Below are 25135 nucleotides of genomic sequence, written 5' to 3' on the forward strand. Positions count from 1 at the left end.
CAGTGCGGCGCTCCCTCAGTACTGCCCCTCCGACAGTGCGACACTCCCTCAGTACTGCCCCTCCGACAGTGCGGCGCTCCCTCAGTACTGCCCCTCCGACAGTACGCTGATCCCTCAGTACTGCACCTCCGACAGTGCGGCACTCCCTCAGTACTGCCTCTCCGACAGTGCGGCGCTCCCTCAGTACTGCCCCGCCGACAGTGCGGCGCTCCCTCAGTACTGCCCCTCCGACAGTGCGGCGCTCCCTCAGCACTGCCCTTCCGACAGTGCGGCACTCCCTCAGCACTGCCCCTCCGACAGTGCGGCACTCCCTCAGCACTGCCATTCCGACAGTGCGGCACTCCCTCAGCACTACCGCTCCGACAGTGCGGCACTCCCTCAGCACTGCCCTTCCGACAGTGCGGCGCTCCCTCAGCACTGCCCTTCCGACAGTGCGGCACTCCCTCAGCACTGCCCCTCCGACAGTGCGGTGTTCCCTCAGTACTGTCCCTCCAACAGTGCGGCACTCCCTCAGTCCTGCCCCTCCAACAGTGCGGCGCTCCCTCAGTACTCCCCCTCCGACAGTGCGGCACTCCCTCAGCACTGCCCCTCCGACAGTGCGGCACTCCCTCAGCACTGCACTGGGAGTGTTAGTCTGGATTCTTTTGTGCTCAAGCCCCTGGAGTGGGACTATGAATGCACAACCTGCTGACTCAGAGATGAGAGTGCTGCCCACTGAGCCACGGCTGACACGTACAGAAGGAGGCCCTTTGGTCCATTGTGCCTGTGCCGGCTCTCTGAAAGAACGATCCAATTGCCCCCACTCCCCTGCTCTTTCCCCGCAGCCCCCTTCTTCCTTACCTTAGCAAAGGAACGGGGGGCTGGGGGAAGATCGAACTGAGATCTCATTAGTTTCCGAGGCCTAGTCCACAACCTAAAAAATACAAATAATGTGAAAAAAGTCCGTTAAAAATACCTACAAATAATATTTTTTTAAATTCTTAAATCTGTATAAAAATACCATAAATATATTTTCAGAAAACTTTTGCAAAAAAACTTCCAGGTACTTAAAAATAATTATAAGCACTTAAACCAAAGCTATAAAAAAACGTTAGCGAGTTCCTTGTGGCCATCAGACTGGCTGCAAGTCGACAGCAATTCCTGTTTCCCCTCACGTTCTGTCTGTCGCTGGTGGCCACAGAAAGAAACACTTGCATTTATATAGCGCCTTTCACGACCACCGGACATCTCAAAGCGCTTTACAGCCAGTGAAGTACTTTTGGAGTGCAGTCACTGTTGTAATGTGAGAAAAGCGTCAGCCAATTTGTGCACAGCAAGCTCCCACACACAGCAATGTGATAATGAGCAGGTCATCTGTTGGTTGAAGGATAAATATTGGCGGATAATACCTTTGCTGTTACTAGAAATGTTGCTGTGGGATCTTTTACATCCACACTGAGAGTAATGCCCTCTGACAGTGTGGCGCTCTCTCAGTACTGCCCCTCCGACAGTGCGGCGCTCCCTCAATACTGCTCTTCCAACAGTGCGGCACTCCCTCAGAACTGCCCCTCTGACAGTGCGGTGCTCCCTCAGTACTGCCCCTCTAACAGTGCGCTGCTCCCTCAGTACTGCCCCTCTGACAGTGCGACACTCTCTCAGCACTACCCCTCTGACAGTGCTGCACTCCCTCAGTACTGCTCCTCCGACAGTGCAGCGCTCCCTCAGTACTGCCCCTCTGACAGTGCGACACTCCCTCAGCACTACCCCTCTGACAGTGCGACACTCCCTCAGTACTGCCCCTCTGACAGTGCGGCGCTCCCTCAGTACTGCCCCTCCAACAGTACAGCGCTCCCTCAATACTGCTCTTCCTACAGTGCAGCACTCCCTCAGTACTGTCCCTCCGACAGTGCGGCGCTCCCTAAGTACTGCACTAGCCTAGATTGTCTATTCAAATCTCTGGAGTGGGGCTTGAACCCACAACCTTCTGACTCAAAGACGAGGTCCTGTCTCCGTGTCAGCTCTGGCTCAGTGGGTAGCACACTCATCTTTGAGTCAGGTTGTGGGTTCAAGTCCCACTCCAGAAACTTCAGCGCTAAGATGACACTTCAGTGCAGTACTGAGGGAGTGCTGCACTGTTAGAGGGGCAGTGCTGGGGGAGTGCCGCACTGTCGGAGGGACAGTACTGAGGGAGCGCCGCACTGTCAGAGGGGTAGTGCTGGGGGAGCGCTGCACTGTCGGAGGGGCAATACTGAGGGAGCGCCGCACTGTCGGAGGGGTAGTGCTGAGGGAGCGCCGCACTGTTAGAGGGGCAGTGCTGGGGGAGTGCCGCACTGTCGGACGGGCAGTACTGAGGGAGCGCCGCACTGTCGGAGGGGTAGTGCTGAGGGAGCGCTGCACTGTCGGAGGGGCAGTGCTGAGGGAGCGGCGCACTGTCGGAGGGGCAGTACTGAGGGTGCGCTGCACTGTCGGAGGAGCAGTACTGAGGGAGCGGCACACTGTCGGGGGGGCAGTACTGAGGGAGCGGCGCACTGTCGGAGGGGCAGTGCTGAGGGAGCGGCGCACTGTCGGAGGGGCAGTACTGAGGGAGCGCCGCACTGTCGGAGGGGCAGTACTGAGGGAGTGGCGCACTGTCGGAGGGGCAGTACTGAGGCAGCGCAGCACTGTCAGAGGTGCCGTCTTTCGGATGAGACCTTAAACTAAGGCCCTGTCTGCTCTCACAAGTGGACATAAAAGGTCCCACGGCAATATTTCAAAGAAGAGTAGGGGAATTTTCCTGGGGTCCCGGGGCCAATATTTATCCCACACCAACATCATTAAAAAACAAGATGATCTGGTTCATTATCACATTGCTGTGTGTGGGAGCTTGCTGTGCGCAAATTGGCTGCCGCGTTTCCCACATTACCACAGGGACTGCACTCCAAAAGTACTTCATTGGCTGCAAAGCGCTTTGGGACATTTGATGGTCGTGAAAGGCGCTATATAAATGCAAGTCTTTCTTTCTTTCTCTCTCTCGTGCGGGGTGCTAAGGGTAAGTTTTTATGGGGTGGAGACCTGGGTTTGGGCCTCCAGTCTACCCCCCCCTCCCCCACGCCCGCGAGGGAATAGGGCCAAGTGCAGGGTCGGGCAGGGGACCTGGACGATTGGCTGGGGTGGACATACGCCGGAGTTGCACCCAAAGTGGCACTAGTGCCCACCCACCCCCCTCCATGCCAGCGTAGTGCCATCCCTCGGACCCCTCCGCACACTCCAATGCCTCCCGAGGGATTATAGTTTTGGGGGGAGGGGGTTTTGGGGGCAAACCCAAGGCTGCAGCCATAGTGTGCAGTTTGATCATATTTTAAAAACTCCCCACTCAGCACTGGGTCAGCAATGCATGAGTCCACCAACATTACACAGAGAAGGAATTAAAAATAATTCAGTGGGATTAAAAATAACCTTTTTGTTCAGCTGCGTAAGACTTCTCATAAAATGTTACAGTACCGCATATTACTCTTCCCCTTCACTGTGTGTGGTGATTCCCACTGCTTACAACAGAAGCAAAAGACTTGCACTTATATAGCGCCTTTTATGACCACCGGACGTCCCAAAGCGCTTTATAGCCAATGAAGTACTTTTTGGAGTGTGGTCACTGTTGTAATGTGGGAAACGCAGCAGTCAACGGACGCACAGCAAGCTCCCACACACAGCAATGTGATAATGACCAGATAATCTGTTTTAGTGATGTTGGTTGAGGGATAAATATTGGCCCCAGGACACCGGGGATAACTCCCCTGCTCTTCTTCGAAATAATGCCGTGGGATCTTTTACTGCCCCTCCGACAGTGCGGCGCTCCCTCAGTACTGCCCCTCCGACAGTGCGGCGCTCCCTCAGTACTGCCCCTCCGACAGTGCGGCGCTCCCTCAGTACTGCCCCTCCGACAGTGCGGCGCTCCATCAGTACTGCCCCTCCGACAGTACGCCGATCCCTCAGTACTGCCCCTCCGACAGTGCGGCACTCCCTCAGTACTGCCCCTCCGACAGTGCGGCGCTCCCTCAGTACTGCCCCTCCGACAGTGCGGCACTCCCTCAGTACTGCCCCTCCGACAGTGCGGCGCTCCCTCCGTACTGCCCCTCCGACAGTGCGGCGCTCCCTCAGTACTGCCCCTCCGACACTCCCTCAGTACTGCCCCTCCGACAGTGCGGCACTCCCTCAGTACTGCCCCTCCGACAGTGCGGCACTCCCTCAGCACTGCACTGGGAGTGTCAGCCTAGATTTTGTGCTCAAGACGCTGGAGTGGGACTTGATCCCACAACCTTCTCACTCAGAGGTGAGAGTGCTGCCCACTGAGCCACAGCTGAGAACAGCAACTTCGATTTTCTGAGCCAGACTCGCCAACGATAAGGCACCACGATGGGAGAAGAGGCTCGCAGAATTACGCCGCGTATTTGGGCGGTGGGGGCGTGGATTGAACTCACGATCAATTTGCCGATAAAGCCATGGCTTAGCTTCCTCTTGGGTGCCAGTCATTCGCTGACTCATTAACTTTGCTGACAGCAAGTGTTTGAGGAACAAGGAAGTGTGGAGTAATTATTATTTTCTTTCTGTATGTTAGGAATCAGGTATGTCACAAGAGCGGAGCTTTCTGTGTCTTCAACCCTGACTTTGTTGTGAATTCTTACTTGGTGAATCTTGTGTTGATCAAGTCGAGCGATATTACTTGTGGAGAAGAGGGAAACGCCCATTTTGAACACCACAACCAGTGTCAAATATTTCCCAATCCGCCCCCATTAGCTTCCAGTCGGTAACTCACTCTGTGTACATTCCATCTGTTAATCTCTATTTATGGATATGGTGGCATTGCAGTTACATCACTGGACCAGTAACCCAGAGACTTGGACTCATGATACGGGGATCAGAGTTCAAATCCCATCACGGCCGCTGGGGAATTTAAATTCAATTAAATAAATCTGGAATAATAAACTACCGGATTGTCGTTAAAAACCCACCTGGTTCACTAATGCCCCTTTGGGAAGGAAATCTGCCGCCCTTACCCGGTCTGGCTGATATGTGACTCCAGACCCACAGCAATGTGGTGTGGCTCTTAACTGCCCCTCTGCAGTCCAAGATGGCGGCTCGTCACCACCTTCTCAAGGGGCAATTAGGGATGGGTAATAAATGCCGGCCTTGCCAGCGACGCCCACATCCCATGAATGAATAAATGACCAAAATATAACCCCCCCCCCCTCCTTGATTAGATTCCAGCCTGTAACTCACTCCAGGGTGTCCATTATTCCCAGTGCCTCTGTGTGCGTGTGCTCACAGAGATATGATTCAGTTTTAGGGTGAAGTATTTCCCCCCCCCCCACAAACACCAACCTGAGGAGCGGAGGTGGGGGTGAGTGAAGTATTCTTGGGGGGAACAGGTGACCACCATGGCACTCTGTTCCAGAGCATGGTGGGTTCTGGGTGTCCTTGTGCAAGAGACACAGAAAGCGAGCGTGCGGGTACAGCAAGCAATGAGGAAGGCAAATGGCATGTAGTCCTTTATTGCAAGGGGGTTGGGAGTATCAGAGTAAGGAAGTCTTGCTACAACGGTACAGGGCCTTGGTGAGACCACACCTGGAGTACTGTGCACAGTTCTGGTCTCCTTATCTAAGGAAGGATATACTTGCCTTGGAGACAATGCAACGAAGGTTCACTGGATTGATTCCCAGGATGGGAGGGCTGCCCTATGATGAGAGATTGTGTAGAATGGCCCTATACTCTCTGGAGTTTAGCAGAATGAGAGGTAGATGCTGAGAGGTCGTTTCCCCGGGCTGGAGAGTCTAGAACCAGGTGGCACAGTCTCAGGATGAAGGGTCGGCCATTTAAGACAGAGGGGGTGAATCTTTGGAAGCCTCCGCCCCATCTGCTGTGGATACTGAGTCGTTGAGTATATTCAAGGCTGAGATCGATAGATTTTTGGAGTCTCGGGGAATCAAGGGATATGGGGATCGGGCGGGGAAGTGGAGTTGAGGTGAGATCAGCCATGATCTTACTGAATGGCGGAGCAGGCTCGAGGGGCCGAATGGCCGACTCTTGCTCCGAATCCTCATTGTTCATTGGTACCCCCACAAGTTGTCATAGTACACGGCCGAGCTTTATATGTGAGTGTCGGCAGGCTATTTGGTCACGGCCTAATTCCCCGTCCTCGCACACCTGCCACACGCTTACACTTTCAGTTGGGGCCACTGTGCAGCGATCAAGAGACTGTGCCAACATTCAAGATTGGATCGGATAAATGGGTAAAGGGGTAGGGGTGAAGGGCGGACTATTTGCTCACGAGGAGAGTCAATGCCAACAGGGACTGGTTGGGCAGAATGGCCTATTTTTGATTTATTCGTTCCTGGGATGTGGGTGTCACTGGCAAGGCCGGCATTTATTGCCCGTCCCTAATTGCCCCTTGAGAAGGTGGTGGTGAACCGCCTTCTTGAACCGCTGCAGTCCGTGTGGTGAAGGTGCTCCCACAGTGCTGTTAGGGAGGGAGTTCCAGGATTGTGACCCAGCGACGATGGAGGAACGGCCGATATATTCCCAAGCCAGGATGGTGTGTGACTTGGAGGGAACGTGGAGGTGGTGGTATTTTTATGCGCCTGCTGCCCTTGTCCTTCTAGGTGGTAGAGGTCGCAGGTCAAAGAAGCCTTGGCGAATTGCTGCGGTGCATCTTGTAGACGGTGCACAGTGCAGCCAGGGGGCGCCGGTGGTGGAGGGGGTGAATGTTGAAGGTGGTGGGTAGCGTGCTGATCAAGCGGGCTGCTTTGTCCTGGATGGTGTCGAGCTTCTCGAGTGTTGTTGGAGCTGCGCTCACCCAGGCAAGTGGAGAGTGTTCCATCACACTCCTGACTTGTGCCTTGTAGATGGTGGAAAGGCTTTGGGGAGTCAGGAGGTGAGACACTCGCCGCAGAATACCCAGCCTCTGACCCGCTCTTGTTGCCACAGTATTTATATGACTGGTCCAGTTGAGTTTCTGCTCAATGGTGACCCCCAGGATGTTGATTTTCTATGTATGTTCACATTTCTATGCATGAATGTGTATTTTCCCTTTCAGGCATTGACTGACCTATTGTGAGTAACCAGACATTACACCTTTTCATCTGATCTCCCCAACTGTGGCATTTGGTCTACTGTAACCTTACAAAGCACAATCACCAACAACAACAACTTGTATTTATGTAGCACCTTTAACGTAGTGAAACGTCTCAAGGTGCTTCACTGGACCAAGACCGAGCTCATGTTAAAAGAATCCATGCACAGGCATCTCCCACCCTTCAATATGTAGGTCAGGACCGAGAATGTCAGGTCCTTCATTGAAACACCTGGGAACTCATCCCTTTTTGGTGTGGAAGCAGGTCATCCTCACTTCGAGGGGCTGCCTAATACTATACTACATTTGACCCCGAGCCGCATAAGTAGAAATAGGTGATCAAAAACTTGGTCAAAGAGGTAGGTTTTAAGGAGTGTCTCGAAGGAAGAGAGTGAGGCGGAGAGGTTTAGGGAGGGAGTTCCAGAGCTTGGGGTCCAGGCAACAGAAGGCACGGCCACCGATGGTGGAGCGATTATAATCAGGGATGTTCAAGAGGCAGAATTAGAGGAGCGCGGACATCTCGGGGGGTTGTGGGGCTGGAGGAGATTATTAGTATTAGGCGGTCCCTCGTATCGAGGATGACTTACTTCCACCAAAAAGGGATGAGTTCACAGGTGTTTCAATGAAGGACCTAATATTCCGGATCCCGAACTACATCCTGAAGGGTGGAAGATGCCTGTGGGTGGATTTTTTTAACGTGGGGTGGCCGTTGCACACCAGCCACCACACGGGGCTTGACAGAGCTAGGTCTTGGTCCAGTGGCGAGGGTTAACCAGGACGACTGGAGACCAGCTCTGCTGCATGGACCTAGTGCGCGCACATATCGCAGTGTGGGCTGGGCCCGTGCTGCCCCTGGGCCCTCGCCTCTCCTGGGTCCCAAACTCTCGCCTCTCCTGGGCCCCGAACTCTCGCCTCTCCTGGGCCCCGAACTCTCGCCTCTCCTGGGCCCCGAACCCTCGCCTCTCCTGGGCCCCGAACTCTCGCCTCTCCTGGGCCCCGAACCCTCGCCTCTCCTGGGTCCCAAACTCTCGCCTCTCCTGGGCCCCGAACTCTCGCCTCTCCTGGGCCCCGATCACGACGCTCCTGGGCCCCGAACTCTCGCCTCTCCTGGGCCCCGAACCCTCGCCTCTCCTGGGCCCCGAACCCTCGCCTCTCCTGGGCCCCGAACTCTCGCCTCTCCTGGGCCCCGAACCCTCGCCTCTCCTGGGCCCCGAACTCTCGCCTCTCCTGGGCCCCGATCACGATGCTCCTGGGCCCCGATCTCTCACCGCTCCTCCGCCCCGATCAAAAATGGAGCAGTCAGTAACAGGACATCAATTAGTCTCCTCTTATCTTGGGAGACATCAAATATTAACTTGGTGTTATTTGAAATATCAAAATATTAAACTCCAGGCTAGTAGATGGGATTATTAACATCAACAGAAACAAACTATCAGAATGAACACAGTTCAGTAGGATGTGAATAACAGCAGCAATTCATCGACACAGTCACACTGGGGAGAGGCCGTTCACCTGCTCTGAGTGTGGGAAGGGATTCACTACCTAATCCAACCTGCTGAAACACCATCGGGTCCACAGTGGGGAGAGGCCGTTCACCTGCTCAAAGTGTGGCGAGGGATTCACTTGTTCATCCACCCTGCTGACACACCAGCATGTTTACACTGGGGAGAGACCGTTCACCTGTTTGGAGTGTGGGAAGGGATTCACTCAGTCATCCAACCTGCTGAGACACCAGTGAGTTCATAAGTGACTGCAGGGTTTGGATTCTGCTGTTATTGCTGCTGTTATTTACATCCTAATGAACTGGAGGAGATTACAGAGATAGGGAGGGGAGAGGGCCATGGAGGGATTTGTAAACAAGGATGAGAATTTGGAAATCGAGGTATTGCTTAACCGGGAGCCAACGTAGGTCAGCGAGCACAGGGGGTGATGGGTGAGCGGGACTCGGTGAGAGTTAGGACACAGGGCAGCGAGCACAGGGGGTGATGGCTGCGCGGGACTCGGTGCGAGTTAGGACACGGGGCAGCGAGCACAGGGGGTGATGGGTGAGTGGGACTTGGTGCGAGTTAGGACACGGGGCAGCGAGCACAGAGGGTGATGGGTGAGCGGGACTCGGTGCGAGTTAGGACACGGGGCAGTGAGCACAGGGGGTGATGGGTGAGCGGGACTCGGTGCGAGTTAGGACACGGGGCAGCGAGCACAGTGGGTGATGGGTGAGCGGGACTTGGTGCGAGTTAGGACACGGGGCAGCGAGCACAGTGGGTGATGGGTGAGCGGGACTTGGTGCGAGTTAGGACACGGGGCAGTGAGCACAGGGGGTGATGGGTGAGCGGGATTCGGTGCGAGTTAGAACACGGGGCAGTGAGCACAGGGGGTGATGGGTGAGCGGGACTTGGTGCGAGTTAGGACACGGGGCAGCGAGCACAGGGGGTGATGGGTGAGCGGGACACGGTGCGAGTTTGGATCAGCTTTAGTATACGTCGGGTAGAATGGGGGAGGCCGGCCAGGAGTGCGTTGGAATAGTCAAGTCTGGAGGTAACAAAGGCACGGCTGAGGGCTTCAGCAGCGGATGAGCTGAGGCAGGGGGTGGAGACAATGGCCGATGTTACGGATCGTGATTTGGTCGCCCCTTGGTTAAGTTGCTCAGGATCACTCATTGATACCGTCGTACCGCATTCTCCAGGTCGACCGCGGCGCGAAGCAACTCATTTTGTGCCTTTCGCTCTCTTTCAGGTCATTGAGACGCTGTCCTTTTTATCGTACACTCCCACAGCCCAGAGGAAAGGGATCTGGTAAGTGGAAACGTGATGTTACGCTCCGCACCGGCAAACCCTGTTCAATCTCAATCCCCTTCCTGAAGGAACGGGCATGTTGCTGACGACGGTTCTGTAAACACCTTGTCCAAGGTGGCTATTCTTCATGAGGGAGGCTTTACAGTGCTTGTCCAGCTAGTTATGGAATCACTTAAATCTGACCACTTTGCTCATCGTGCCGGAGCCAGTCTACGAAAGAGTTATCCCAAACCCCATATTCTTTAATGTAAGTTTGTGGGCATGGACTAGTTGGGCCATGCTGTAAATTCCCTTTAATTCCATGTTTTTTTCAATTATTTATCCACATCCCTTTTAAAAGCTACAATGGATTCTGCTTGCACTGCTGTTTCTGGTCAAACAAGGACTTGCATTTGTATAGCGCCTTTCACGACCCCAGGATGTCCCAAAGCACTTGACAGACAATTATGTACTTTTTGGAGTGTAGTCACTGTTGTAATGTAGGAAACTAATTTGGCAGCCAATTTGCGCACAGCAAGCTCCCACACACAGCAATGTGATAATGACCAGATAATCTGTTATAGTGATGTTGATTGAGGGATAAATATTGGCCCCAGGACACTCCCCTGCACTTGTTCACAATCGTACCATGGGATCTTTTGCGTCCACCCAACAGGGCAGAGGGAGCCTTGGTTTAACGTCTCATCCGCAAGACGACACCTCCGACAGTGCGGCACTCCCTCAGTACTGCCCCTCCGACAGTGCGGCGCTCCCTCAGTACTGCCCCTCCGACAGTGCGGCACTCCCTCAGTACTGCCCCTCCGACAGTGCGGCACTCCCTCAGTACTGCCCCTCCGACAGTGCGGCGCTCCCTCAGTACTGCCCCTCCGACAGTGCGGCACTCCCTCAATACTGCCCCTCCGACAGTGCGGCGCTACCTCAGCACTGCCCCTCCGACAGTGCGGCGCTCCCTCAGTACTGCCCCTCCGACCGTGCGGCACTCCCTCAGTACTGCCCCTCCGACAGTGCGGCGCTCCCTCAGTACTGCCCCTCCGACAGCGCGGCGCTCCCTCAGTACTGCCCCTCCGACAGTACGGCACTCCCTCAGTACTGCCCCTCCGACAGTGTGGTGCTCCCTCAGTACTGCCCCTCCGACAGTGCGGCGCTCCCTCAGTACTGCCCCTCCGACAGTGCGGCCCTCCCTCAGTACTGCCCCTCCGACAGTGTGGTGCTCCCTCAGTACTGCCCCTCCGACAGTGCAGCACTCCCTCAGTACTGCCCCTCCGACAGTGCAGCACTCCCTCAGCGCTGCCCCTCCGACAGTGCGGCGCTTCCTCAGCACTGCCCCTCCGACAGTACGGCACTCCCTCAGCACTGCCCCTCCGACAGTGCGGCGCTTCCTCAGCACTGCCCCTCCGACAGTGCAGCACTCCCTCAGCACTGCCCCTCCGACAGTGCAGCACTCCCTCAGCACTGCACTGGACTGTCAGCCTAAATTGTGTGCTCAATTCTCTGGAGCGGGATGAACCCACCTCCTTCTGACCCAGAGATGTGACCCTGACTTCCTGTTCAGGCATGTGTTGAAAATCCCAGTGAGAGGAGCGGGGGCAGGGGCGCGGTTCTCCCAGTGCCCTGCACAAGATTGATCTCTCAAACAATATCGCTAAAGCAGTTTAATTGGGCAATTATTTTATTACTGTTTGTGGGAGCTTGCTGTGCGTAAATTCCACGTTTCCCTACATTACAACGGTGGCTACAGTTCAAAAATCAATGCATTGGTTGAGAATGTCTTTGGGACAGCCTGAGATCGTGAAAGGCGCTATAGAAATGCAAGTCTTTGTTTCATTTATCTTGCCTGTGTGTGCAGAAAGGTGGCAATCTTACTGCCTGCAGTGTACCGCTTACTGCTGCAGTGTACCGCTTACTGCCTGCAGTGTACCGCTTACTGCCTGCAGTGTACCGCTTACTGCCTGCAGTGTACCGCTTACTGCTGCAGTGTACCGCTTACTGCCTGCAGTGTAAAGCAGGTGGCGCTGTAGGTGATGGCGGAGGCAGCAAAGGTCCATGGCTGCCCCCCAAGCTGCCCCTGCCCCGCGGGGTCCGTACAGGTAATGAAGAACCCGCTGGGAGCTTCCACACACACCGCGGATGGGTGTTGCCATCTCTGGCTGGTCATATCCCTGGAGGTGTCATCACATGACCCCCTGCCAGTCCCCGCCCCCACTCCCCCGCCATTGGTCGAGCCAACATCCGTCCTCGCCTTCCCGCAGCCAATGGGAAAGCGAGCGGGCTCGTCATTAACCGATTGGATGAAACCTGACTGTCAGTCAAAAGCTTTCCTTCCACCCTGCCATGTCCAATATTTTTCCAACTTGTAAGCAAAAGTGCTCGAAGATTTTCCTTTTACAGAAGCAACATTTTTTGAGTTGCCCCCCTGTTGATTTATCTCCCGGGTGTTGCTCCCAGCAGTGCCCTGGAGATTAATCTGCACTCCCTGGAGACTCCAGACCCTAAGTAAGGAGGGTGAAGGTGAGAGAGGGTGGCGTTAGTGGAGAGGACAATCAGTTCAACAGCTGCTGTTAAAACAACCCCACGTGTGGACGTAAAAATAATTTGTTCCCGGGATGTGGGAAGATGTGCACTGCAGATTTCCTTCCCTAAAGTGACATCAGTGAACCAGATGGGTTTTTACAACGATTCGGTAGTTTCATGCTCACCATTACTGATGCTAGCTTCTTATTCCAGATTTATTTAATTAACTAAATTTAAATTCCCCAGCAACATGAAGGAAGTGAACAAATTATATTTTTTTCAGTTCTTTTCCAACGGAAGACAGCTTGGCCGATGATGAGATCTACAGTGGGCTTTCCGATGTCATTGAGTAAGTTACAGACTCTGACCTTACACCTTCCGTAAACTGCAGCTCATCCAAAACTCGGCTGCTCTGTGTCCTAACTCACACCAAGTCCCACTCACCCATTACCCCCTGTGCTCGCTGCCCCGTGTCCTAACTCGCACCATGTCCCGCTCACCCATCACCCACTGTGCTCGCTGCCCCGTGTCCTAACTCACACCGTGTCCCGCTCACCCATTACCCCCTGTGCTCACTGCCCCGTGTCCTAACTCGCACCGAGTCCCGCTCACCCATCACCCCCTGTGCTCGCTGCCCCGTGTCCTAACTCGCACCGTGTCCCGCTCACCCATCACCCTCTGTGCTCGCTGCCCCGCGTCCTAACTCACACCGAGTCCCGCTCACCCATCACCCCCTGTGCTCGCTGCCCCGTGTCCTAACTCGCACCGAGTCCCGCTCACACATCACCCCCTGTGCTCGCTGCCCCGCGTCCTAACTCGCACCGAGTCCCGCTCACCCATCACCCCCTGTGCTCGCTGCCCCATGTCCTAACTCGCATCGAGTCCCGCTCACCCATCAGCCCCTGTGCTCGCTGCCCCGTGTCCTAACTCGCACCGAGTCCCGCTCACCCATCACCCCCTGTGCTCGCTGCCCCATGTCCTAACTCGCACCGAGTCCCGCTCACCCATCACCCCCTGTGCTCGCTGACCTACACTGGCTCCCGGTTAAGCAACGCCTCGATTTCAAAATTCTCATCCTTGCTTTCAAATCCCTCCGTGACCCTCGCCCCTCCCTATCTCTGTAATCTCCTCCAGCCCCACAACCCCCCGAGATGTCTGCGCTCCTCTAATTCTGCCCTCCTGAGCATCCCTGATTATAATCGCTCCACCATCGGTGGCCGTGCCTTCTGTTGCCTGGGCCCTAAGTTCTGGAACTCCCTCCCTAAACCTCCCCGCCTCTCGACTTCGCGCTCTCTGTCACAGAGATATATCCTTAAAATATATCTCTGTGACCAAGCTTTTGGTCACCTGCCCGAATTCCTCCTTATGCGGCTCGGTGTCAAATGTTTTGTCTCATAACACTCCTGTGATGCGCCTTGGGACGTTTCACTATGATAAAGGCGCAATATAAATACAAGTTGCTGTTTTTGTTGACCTGTGCTATGGCTGGTTGATTCAATCGGGCGCACTGTAGCCTGTTACACAGAGGCTGTAACCTGTCACAAATGGGACGCACCTATCTGAATCTTGTCCCGTGATCTTTGTCCCAACAGTGATACTGGGGAGGAAGATGATGACCTTTACGATTGCGTGGAAAACGAAGACGATGAAGGAGGTGAAATCTATGAAGACCTGATGAGGAATGAAGTTGTCATGGCTCCGGTACGCGATCCATACTGCCAACTTTGGCTACACTAATTCTCTCTCTCTCCCCCCTCTTCTCCTGAATTCGCCCCAAAGCATATGGGAGCCTGGTTCGTTGAGTGCTGGATCGCCGAGTGCGCAAGGCATCACAGGCCCAAGGTCAACAGGCTGCACTGCCCAGAAGGCGCTGGATGGTGATTGGGCGCTGGATGCTTTGGCGCCACTTTTGGTGCTATCCTCTCGCTAACACACGCCAGTTCTCAGCCAAGAGAGCCGGAATGTCAGCCTAGTCTCTGGCTACCGGCACTGCCCCCACACCCCCCACACACTCCAGCCCCGCAGACGATTTGAGGTGCTTGAGAGCAACGCTGGGTGAATTACCCCTGTTTAGCCCCGTGGCAGTCAGGTTAAATATCGCGAGCGCCGTGTGTGGAGGCTGCCGGAAATGCGATTATTACCGCGTTATATTCGCTACGACAAACACACACTTACAAGATGGCTGCAACTCACGAACCTGTCAGGTGACCTGACCGTTTATGATTACGCACGAGCAATTGCACTACCACAGTCGTCCACCAGGTGGAGCAGTGGTCCACTAGATGGCGCTATATATCACAGTTAGCACTCTGGGGCGGAGTGGGTATGGAGTTCTAACTGGCTGACTAGGAGATGTCCGGAGGTGCTCTGTTCTCATACCTGTGCACGAGTCCGATTTCAGTGCCGATTTGCGACGCACTATTCCTGGCGCTCTCGAGAGCTGTTGAGAGCCTGCACTGGCACTGAAGGAGCGGCATGGGTTCCATTATCAAACCCACCCCGGTGCCAATTATACCACGGGTCTTTGTGTGCTGAGGTGGAGATGAGCCATGAAACTCCCAGCCTCCCTGCAGCCGATTCAATGGTGCTTCCCCCCCACTCCCTCAAACTAACCTGATGCCCCAAGTACTAAGGAGCATCGTAGGGTATGGGAGGCAGAATGAGGGTTGGGAATTCAGTTATATAAATAGGTTTTGGGACAGGGGAGTATTGCTAAAAAAAATCTGCCGTTGTATCACTGCCGCGTTTAATCGGGGATCTGTGTTTCAGCCACAGAGAATGACTGACTTTGACAAACGCAATTGCTGCCTAGAGGAGATCAAACAGACGGAGAAGAAGTACACCGATACATTAGAGTCTATACATCAGGTACGAACAGAATCAGGGACCCTGCGCACGGGGTACCTGACTGTGCCTGCTTCTTCCAGTCGATACCATGGAGGAGGTGCTCAAGGGATGGAGGGCCAGAGGGTTCTAACCCACCCACTTTGCAGTTCAGAGAAGGGTCACTCGGTTTGATTCCTGAGATGAAGGGGTTGCCTTTTGAAGAAAGGTTGAGCAGGTTGGGCCTGTACTCATTGGAGTTTAGAAGAATGAGAGATGAACTTATTCAAAAGTATAAGATTCTGAGGGGGCTGGACAGGGTAGATGCAGAGAGGATGTTCCCCCTCGTGGGGGAATCTAGAACTAGGGGACATAGTTTCAAAATAAGGGGCCGCCCATTTAGAACGGAGATGAGGAGAAATTTCTTCTCTCAGAGGGTCATAAATCTGTGGAATTCTCTGCCCCAGAGAGCTGTGGAGGCTGGGTCACTGAATATATTTAAGGTGGAGATAGACAGATTTTTGAGCGATAAGGGAGTGAAGGGTTATGGGGAGTGGGCGGGGAAGTGGAGCTGAGGCCAAGATCAGATCAGCCATGATATATTGAATGGAGCAGGCTCGAGGGGCCGAATGGCCGACTCCTGCTCCTGTTTCGTATGTTCTTATGTTCCCTTGCTTGTTCCTCCCCACAAACACCAACCTGAGGAGCGGGGGCCAGGCAGGAGGTGGGGGTGAGTGAAGTATTCTTGGGGGGAACAGGTGACCACCATGGCACTCTGTTCCAGAGCATGGTGGAATCTGGATGTCCTTGTGCAAGAGACACAGAAAGCTAGCGTGCGGGTACAGCAAGCAATAACTATGGCAAATGGCATGTTGGCCTTTATTGCAAGGGGGTTGGAGTACAAGAGTAAGGAAGTCTTGCTACAATTGTACAGGGCCCTGGTGAGACCACACCTGGAGTACTGTGCACAGTTTTGGTCTCCTTATCTAAGGAAGGATATGCTTGCCTTGGAGACAATGCAACGGAGGTTCACTAGATTGATTCCTGGGATGAGGGGGCTGTTGTATAATGAGAGATTGTCCAGAATGGGCCTATACTTTCTGGAATTTAGAAGAAGCAGAGGTGATCTCATTGAAGCATGCAAGATCCTGAGGGCGATTGACAGGGTAGGGTAGATGCAGGGAGGATGTTTCCCCCCGGGCTGGGGAGTCTAGAACCAGGGGTCACAGTCTCAGGATAAGGGGTCGGCTATTTAGGACTGAGATGAGGAGGAACTTCTTCACTCAGAGGGTGGTGAATCTTTGGAATTCTCTGCCCCAGAGGGCTGTGGAGGCTCAGTCGTTGAGTATATTCAAGGCTGAGATCGATAGATTTTTGGATTCTTGGGGAATCAAGGGATATGGGGATCGGGCGGGAAAGTGGAGTTGAGGTTGAAGATCAGCCGTGATCTCATTGAATGGCGGAGCAGGCTCGAGGGGCCGAATGGCCGACTCCTGCTCCTATTTCTTATGTCTTTAATATTGGCGCAATGGTGATCTCTGATTTTACAGGAATCTCTGTTTGTTTTACAGCATTTTTTTAAACCATTGCTGCGATTTCTCAGTACTCACGACGTAGAGAACATATTCCTCAACATTGAGGTAAGTCCCTCATTGCCTGGAGTTGACCATTATTGATCCGATTGTTATTTCAATATGAATGTTCTGAATCTAATTGCCATATTCCAGGTTGAGATAATGGGCAGACGATTTGCTCCCAAACCCCTGGCCATGCTGCTCATGATCCAGGTCATTGGAGGCTGCACCAAAGATGTGGCCTGAGATGGTTCGACCTCTGATCTTGACTGTGGCGGGACTGGCCCGGACTTCTCCGAGGCCTGGGTCCAAACCAGACCAGGCTGGGCGGGATGAAAGTCTTCTCCATCCGCGGTACCGCGAGGGCTCTCCGGGGAAATGAGTTTGGGCGGGCTCCACTCAACCCATTTCCTGCAACAGCACAACAGCAGGCCGTCCGACATCATCATCACCGGCAGTCCCTCGGAATCGAGGAAGACTTGCTTCCACTCTAAAAATGGGTCCTTAGGTGGCTGAACAGTCCAATACGAGAGCCACAGTCCCTGTCACAGGTGGGGCAGACAGTCGTTGAGGGAAAGGGAGGGTGGGACAGGTTTGCCGCACGCTCCTTCCGCTGCCTGCGCTTGGTTTCTGCACGCTCTCGGCGACGAGACTCGAGGTGCTCAGCGCCCTCCCGGATGCTCTTCCTCCACTTAGGGCGGTCTGGTCTTTGGCCAGGGACTCCCAGGTGTCGGTGGGGATGTTGCACTTTATCAGGGAGGCTTTGAGGGTGTCCCTGTAACGTTTCCTCTGCCCACCTTTGGCTCGTTTGCCGTGTAGGAGTTCCGAGTAGAGTGCTTGCTTTGGGGAGTCTCGTGTCTGCCATGCGGACAATGTGGCCCTGCCCAGCGGAGCTGGTCGGGTGTGGTCAGTGCTGCGATGCTGGGGATGTTGGGCCTGATTGAGGACGCTGATGTTGGTGCGTCTGTCCTCCCAGGGGATTTGCAGGATCTTGCGGAGACATCGCTGGTGGTATTTCTCCGGCGACGGGCCACGAACTGACAACGTCCCGTCGGAGAGGCTTCAGGGTGGCGGGGTTGGGGGAAACGGGAAGAGGTGCAGTAGGGGGTTCGCTCTCCGAGGCACATTAATGGGGCAGAGTGAAGCCAGCTCTGCTCTGCGTCTAACAGTGCACTACGCGACTTGGGAGAGCTTGACACTGGGTGCCGGAAATGGAAAGAAAATGTCTTCCATGCCCCAGGGCTTCCCATCGCTTAGTCCAAAGGAATGCACAATTCCCCAAATTGAAGTAATGAATCGAAGCTGCTTCTGTTCGATGTTTGCCTTTCGATAATCCACACACTGACTCAGCCCAAAAATAACTGCATTCAAGTGATTGGGAGGTGAAATCGGCCAATGCCAACAGGGTCACAGTGAAGTGACAGCTCACTACACACTGCGTTGCAGTGGAAAAGAAAACGCGATGTAAAATGGGTTGCTGAATGGCTATCAGCCCACTTGACCCTGTTATATCGAACATAAGAACATAAGAATTAGGAGCAGGAGTCGGCCATTCGGCCCCTCGAGCCTGCTCCGTCATTCAGTGAGATCACGGCTGATCTGATCTTCGATCTCAACTCCAATTTCCTGCACTATTCCCATATCCCTCGATTCCCTTAATATCCAAAAATCTATCGATCTCAGCCTTGAATATACTCAAAGACTGAGCCTCCACAGCCCTCTGGGGCAGAGAATTCCAAAGATTCACCACCCTCTGAGTGAAGAACTTTCTCCTCATCTCATTCCTAAATGGCCGACCCCTTATCCTGAGACTGTGCCCCCTGGTTCTAGACTCCCCAGCCCGGGGGAAACATGCTCCCTGCATCTACCCTGTCAAGCTCTGTAAGAATTTTGTCTGTTTCAATCGGATCTCATTCTTCTGAACTGTAGAGAATATAGGCCTAGTCTACTCAATCTCTCCTCATAGGGCAATGCCCCACATCTGAAGCAGTAACCTAGATGGCCGAGGACCCGTGGGTTGTATCAAGGCGAATAGGAGGTGGGTTCTTCCCCATTGGGAAGTGTCCTCGATCTCCCCTGGGTCGATTGGGGTTGGAGGGTAAGAATAAGCAAAGGTCACCAGGTGGGGGAAACAAGCAGCAATGAGTTATCAGATGGAGGAGAGTTAATTCTATTGGCCTGGGCTGGATTGGACTGGACCTAAAGGTGGATCAACATTGGGTTAGTTTTCCGAGTTCGTACCGTCAGCCGAGAGCCTGGTTCACTGGCTGTACTTATCAGGACCTCAAGCGCGTGCCACCTTTGTCTCCCTGTTCCCTGCTCTCTGGTATTCCCCGTATATTTTTATTCGTTCCGGGATGTGGGCGACGTTGGCAAGGCCGGCATTTATTGCCCATCCCTAATTACCCCTTGAGAAGGTGGTGGTGAGCCGCCTTCTTGAACCGCTGCAGTCCGTGTGGTGAAGGTGCTCCCACAGTGCTGTTAGGGAGGGAGTTCCAGGATTGTGACCCAGCGACGATGAAGGAACGGACGATATATTTCCGAGTTAGGATGGTGTGTGGCTCGGAGGGGAACGTGGAGGTGGTGGTGTTCCCAAGCGCCCGCTGCCCTTGTCCTTCTAGGGGGTAGAGGCCGCGGGTTTGGGAGGTGCTGCCGAAGAAGCCTTGGCGAGTTGCTGCAGTGCATCTTGTAGATGGTGCACACTGCAGCCAGGGGGCGCCGGTGGTGGAGGGAGTGAATGTTGAAGGTGGGGGAGGGGGTGAGTGTTGAAGGTGGGGGAGGGGGTGAGTGTTGAAGGTGGGGGAGGGGGTGAGTGTTGAAGGTGGGGGAGGGGGTGAGTGTTGAAGGTGGGGGAGGGGGTGATGTTGAAGGTGGGGGAGGGGGTGAGTGTTGAAGGTGGGGGAGGGGGTGATGTTGAAGGTGGGGGAGGGGGTGAGTGTTGAAGGTGGGGGAGGGGGTGAGTGTTGAAGGGGGGGGAGGGGCTGAGTGTTTAAGGTGGGGGAGGGGCTGAGTGTTTAAGGTGGGGAGGGGGTGAGCGTTGAAGTTGGGGGAGGGGGTGAGCGTTGGAGGTGGGGGAGGGGGTGAGCGTTGGAGGTGGGGGAGGGGGTGAGTGTTGAAGGTGGGGGAAGGGGTGAGTATTGAAGGTGGGGGAGGGGGTGATGTTGAAGGTGGGGGAGGGGGTGAGTGTTGAAGGTGGGGGAGGGGGTGAGTGTTGAAGGTGGGGGAGGGGGTGAATGTTGAAGGTGGGGGAGGGGGTGAGTGTTGAAGGTGGGGGAGGGGGTGAGTGTTGAAGGTGGGGGAGGGGGTGAATGTTGAAGGTGGGGGAGGGGGTGAGTGTTGAAGGTGGGGGAGGGGGTGAGTGTTGAAGGTGGGGGAGGGGGTGAATGTTGAAGGTGGGGGAGGGGGTGAGTGTTGAAGGTGGGGGAGGGGGTGAGTGTTGAAGGTGGGGGAGGGGGTGAGTGTTGAAGGTGGGGGAGGGGGTGATGTTGAAGGTGGGGGAGGGGGTGATGTTGAAGGTGGGGGAGGGGGTGAGTGTTGAAGGTGGGGGAGGGGGTGAGTGTTGAAGGTGGGGGAGGGGGTGAGTGTTGAAGGTGGGGGAGGGGGTGATGTTGAAGGTGGGGGAGGGGGTGAGTGTTGAAGGTGGGGGAGGGGGTGATGTTGAAGGTGGGGGAGGGGGTGAGTGTTGAAGGTGGGGGAGGGGGTGATGTTGAAGGTGGGGGAGGGGGTGAGTGTTGAAGGTGGGGGAGGGGGTGAGTGTTGAAGGGGGGGGAGGGGCTGAGTGTTTAAGGTGGGGGAGGGGCTGAGTGTTTAAGGTGGGGAGGGGGTGAGCGTTGAAGTTGGGGGAGGGGGTGAGCGTTGGAGGTGGGGGAGGGGGTGAGCGTTGGAGGTGGGGGAGGGGGTGAGTGTTGAAGGTGGGGGAGGGGGTGAGTGTTGAAGGTGGGGGAGGGGGTGAGTATTGAAGGTGGGGGAGGGGGTGAGTGTTGAAGGTGGGGGAGGGGGTGAGTGTTGAAGGTGGGGGAGGGGGTGAGTGTTGAAGGTGGGGGAGGGGGTGAGTGTTGAAGGTGGGGGAGGGGGTGAATGTTGAAGGTGGGGGAGGGGGTGAGTGTTGAAGGTGGGGGAGGGGGTGATGTTGAAGGTGGGGGAGGGGGTGAGTGTTGAAGGTGGGGGAGGGGGTGAGTGTTGAAGGTGGGGGAGGGGGTGAGTGTTGAAGGTGGGGGAGGGGGTGATGTTGAAGGTGGGGGAGGGGGTGATGTTGAAGGTGGGGGAGGGGGTGAGTGTTGAAGGTGGGGGAGGGGGTGATGTTGAAGGTGGGGGAGGGGGTGATGTTGAAGGTGGGGGAGGGGGTGAGTGTTGAAGGTGGGGGAGGGGGTGATGTTGAAGGTGGGGGAGGGGGTGATGTTGAAGGTGGGGGAGGGGGTGATGTTGAAGGTGGGGGAGGGGGTGAGTGTTGAAGGTGGGGGAGGGGGTGATGTTGAAGGTGGGGGAGGGGGTGAGGGTTGAAGGTGGGGGAGGGGGTGAATGTTGAAGGTGGGGGAGGGGGTGAGTGTTGAAGGTGGGGGAGGGGGTGATGTTGAAGGTGGGGGAGGGGGTGAGTGTTGAAGGTGGGGGAGGGGGTGAGTGTTGAAGGTGGGGGAGGGGGTGAGTGTTGAAGGTGGAGGAGGGGGTGAGTGTTGAAGGTGGGGGAGGGGGTGAGTGTTGAAGGTGGAGGAGGGGGGGAGTGTTGAAGGTGGGGGAGGGGGTGAGTGTTGAAGGTGGGGGAGGGGGTGAGTGTTGAAGGTGGGGGAGGGGTGAGTGTTGAAGGTGGGGGAGGGGTGAGTGTTGAAGGTGGGGGAGGGGTGAGTGTTGAAGGTGGGGGAGGGGGGGAGTGTTGATGGTGGGGGAGGGGGTGCCGATCAAGGGTACACGCACAGCAAGCACGCTGCAGTCCCGTTGTTTTACAGCTGTGTGGCCTCCACAGGATCTACTGAGTGTGCACAAAGGCTTACTAGAAGAAATCCAATACTCGATCGACATGCACGGTGCCCAGAACCTCTACGAAATCTTCAATAATTACAAGAAAAGGTGAGTGTGTGGCTGCCTCACTATATCGGGATCCAATGACTGGTCCTTTCCACATGAAGGTCTTACTGTTGTCAGTCAGCTTGTCGCTTTGTTCGAGGGGTAAAGCTGATCATTTGATGTATTTGGCTCGCCATTCAATGGCCTCCCGAGATGCCGTGTGGAACAGATGTGAGTGGGTGGGTTGATGTTTCTGTGTTCCATGGTGTGGGACGCATGGCCACACTCACCCTTCCTACCCTCCCTCATCCTCCACTTGTGGAGAACCTCCTATCAACATAGGCAGTCCCTCGAAGCGAGGATGACTTGCTTCCACGCCAAAAAGGGATGAGTTCCCAGGTGTTTCAATGAAGGACCTAATATTCCGGATCCCGAACTACATCCTGAAGGGTGGAAGATGCCTGTGGGTGGATTTTTTTAACGTGGGGTGACCGTTGCACACCAGCCACCACACGGGGCTTGACAGAGCTAGGTCTTGGTCCGGTGGCAAGGGTTAACCAGGACGACTGGAGACCAGCTCTGCTGCACGGACCCAGTGCGCGCACATATCGCACAGTGTGGGCTGGGCCCGTGCTGCCCCTGGGCCCTCGCCTCTTCTGGGTCCCAGGTTCACACCTCTCCTGGGCCCCAGTCACTTCCCTCTACGGACTCTCGCCGCTCCTTCGCCCCTCCTGCTGTGCCTGCCCGCACTGCAATCAGCGACCTGGCTTCATAGCCCTCGTCCTCCTGCAGCAGCACGCACTGCTCCCTGCAGTGGTATACCGCCTCACGCTGCTCCCTCCAATGGCCCCCGGCCTGCCGATGGTCTTGCAGGCTGGGACCGCGCTGATTTCCGGGCCACCTCCTGTACAGAAAACTAGCTTTGCAAACCCGATTACAGATTTTAAAAACCAACCTGAGGGCAATTTTCTCAACTGTATGTGTCGGTTTATAATCAGTAAATGGTTAACAGAGGAACAGCAGGAGGCCATTCGGCCCCTCGAGCCTGTTCCGCCATGCAATGAGATCATGGCTTAACTCCATCTACCCGCCTTGGTTCTGTAACCCGCTGTACCCTCGCATAACGAAAATCTGTCAATCTCAGTTTTGACATTTTCCACTGACCCCCCCGCCCCCCCCCCCCACCCCGTCCCTGGCTTCCTGCGGGGGAGAGAGTTCTCGATTCCCACCACCCTTTGTGTGAAGCAGTCTTTGCAGAATCAATTACAGAACAACAGAATTCCAATAACGAATAGAACCACTTCAAGCAATGGTCCAAATCACGTTAGTGGCCATTAGCGCCTTTATTCCAGTGCTGTCCCCACCTTCAAGCCCCATAGTCGGCATTTGTGAAGTAAAATCAGAGACTCACGGAACGGTTCCGGACCCGGGAGGAGGCCATTCGGCCCGTCGAGCCCGTGCCGGCTCTCTGCAAGAGCACTTCAGCCAGTCCCACTCCCCCGCCCTTTCCCCGTAACCCTGCACATTCTTTGTCCTTCAGGCACTTATCCAACTCCCTTTTGAAAGCCACGATTGAGTCTGCCTCCACCACCCTCTCAGGCAGCGCATTCCAGATCCTAACCACTCGCTGCGGGAAAAACGTTTTCCCTCGTGTCGCCTTTGGTTCTTCTGCCAATCGTCTTAAACCTGTGTCCTCTGGTTCCCGACCCTTCCACCAATGGGAACAGTTTCTCTCGACCTACTCTGTCCAGACCCCTCATGATTTTGAACCCCTCGATCAAATCTCCTCTCGACCTTCTCTGCTCCAAGGGAGAACAACCCCGGCTTCTCCGGTCTATCCCCGTCACTGAAGTCCCTCATCCCCTGGAACCATTCTGCTCCCTCTCTAAGGCCTTCACATCCTGCGGTGCCCAGAATTGGCCACAGGACTCCAGTTGAGGCCGAAACAGTGTTCTCCAGTTTATCCATGTCACCGAGTCATTTGCGTCAATCTTTCCTGTGTCTTTTCTGATGGCTGCTGATTGGCAGTGACCAGGGTGTCGTTGGGCCAAGGGCTCACGAAAAGCCTTCCTTTGTCTTCCATTTCCCAAAGGTTGCTCCTGTACGGAAGGTACTGCAGCCAGGTGGAGGCAGCCACAAAACACCTAGACAAGGTCGCGAGCTCAAGGGAAGATATTCGGATGAAGCTGGAGGTAGGAACCTTCTAAAGTGGCTGTGTTGCATCCGCAATCGTTTGCCGCCTCTCTGCTTTCACCCGCTGACTGTGACCCTCTGTGCGCTCACAGAATTTCCTGGCCTTCGAATTCCAGCAGTCATAACTTGGGGGCATGTGTGGGGGGCATGTAACATAACAAAATTGGTCTCTTTTTTTATGAAACTTTTTCTGGCTTGTGTAATGTACCCACCTGTGAGTACGCTCACAGGTTGTTGATGGAATTCCTCATCGGCGCCAAGCCCCCGAAACCTCCCTCGGGAGCCGGCGCCTCACAACTTGAGCCTCCTCCGGGAAATCCCCTCCGTGCCTTTCAGTTCTGGGCGGAGGGGATTCCTGTACGGGCTGCTCCTGCACACTCTCCACCTTGCCATCCTCGTCTGCCGTCCGGACACGCCATGGCGCACCATCTTGCCGTCCGGAGGAGGCGGGGGTCCCCGGTGGGGTGCACTCTACGCGGGAGTCCTCCCACTATTTATCAGGGACTTGGCCTGGAGGGTGGTGCACGGAGCAGTCCCGTGCAATAAGTTTTTAAGTCGGTTCACGGGCTCCCAGGCCGCCTGCAATTTCTGCGGTCTGGAGGAGTCCGTGTTCCATGTTTTTATGGAACGTGCGAGGTTGCAGCCCCTGTTCCAATATTTGAAGGGGCTGCTCCTCAAATTCTGGCTGCACTTCAGTCCCACACTCCTGATCTTTGGGCACCCGGTGCGGAGGGGAGCGGGCAGGTCCGAGGGTCTCCTCGTAGAGGGCACTTGTTTAAAGTATTGCAATTAAGATAGCTGTCGAGCTGTTGTTTAAGTTTACTGTCTAAAGTTTAATTTGTTTAAGTTTACCGGTTTTAGTGTTCCACCCCCCTGCCTTTTAGCCAGGGGGCACTTGTATAATTTGTGTTTTGGTGCCCTCAAAGAAAAAAAAACAAGGGGGCACTTGTTTGAAAGTGTTTGGAGTGTTCCCCCGCCTCTTTAATCAGGGGGCACTTGTTATTAATGTTTGCAACAAAAATAGTTGTAGAGCTGTTGAGTTGGGAGTGGCTTAGCCAGTCACGTGATGTTCACCAGACTCAATAAAACCCCGGCCAGTTGGGTTCGGGGGATCCACACGACGAGGCAGGTGGTTGTGAGCCTGGTGGATGAACTGGTAATGT

The 25135-nt window shown here is 54.9% G+C and overlaps 1 protein-coding gene across 1 annotated transcript in view; it reads left to right on the plus strand.

The window, feature by feature from the left end:
* The window catches only part of LOC139237905 (proto-oncogene vav-like), a 135136-nt gene that overhangs the window by 74193 nt on the left and 35808 nt on the right, over positions 1–25135 (plus strand). Inside the window, exons 3-9 of the mRNA XM_070867197.1 lie at positions 9815–9873; positions 12668–12733; positions 13977–14085; positions 15154–15252; positions 16779–16847; positions 21739–21842; positions 23872–23971. Of these exons, the coding sequence (XP_070723298.1) occupies positions 9815–9873; positions 12668–12733; positions 13977–14085; positions 15154–15252; positions 16779–16847; positions 21739–21842; positions 23872–23971 (606 nt within the window). The remainder of the gene's footprint in view (positions 1–9814; positions 9874–12667; positions 12734–13976; positions 14086–15153; positions 15253–16778; positions 16848–21738; positions 21843–23871; positions 23972–25135) is intronic.

Source organism: Pristiophorus japonicus, chromosome 24 (genome assembly GCF_044704955.1).
Source record: "Pristiophorus japonicus isolate sPriJap1 chromosome 24, sPriJap1.hap1, whole genome shotgun sequence".
Taxonomy (NCBI): Eukaryota; Metazoa; Chordata; class Chondrichthyes; family Pristiophoridae; genus Pristiophorus; species Pristiophorus japonicus.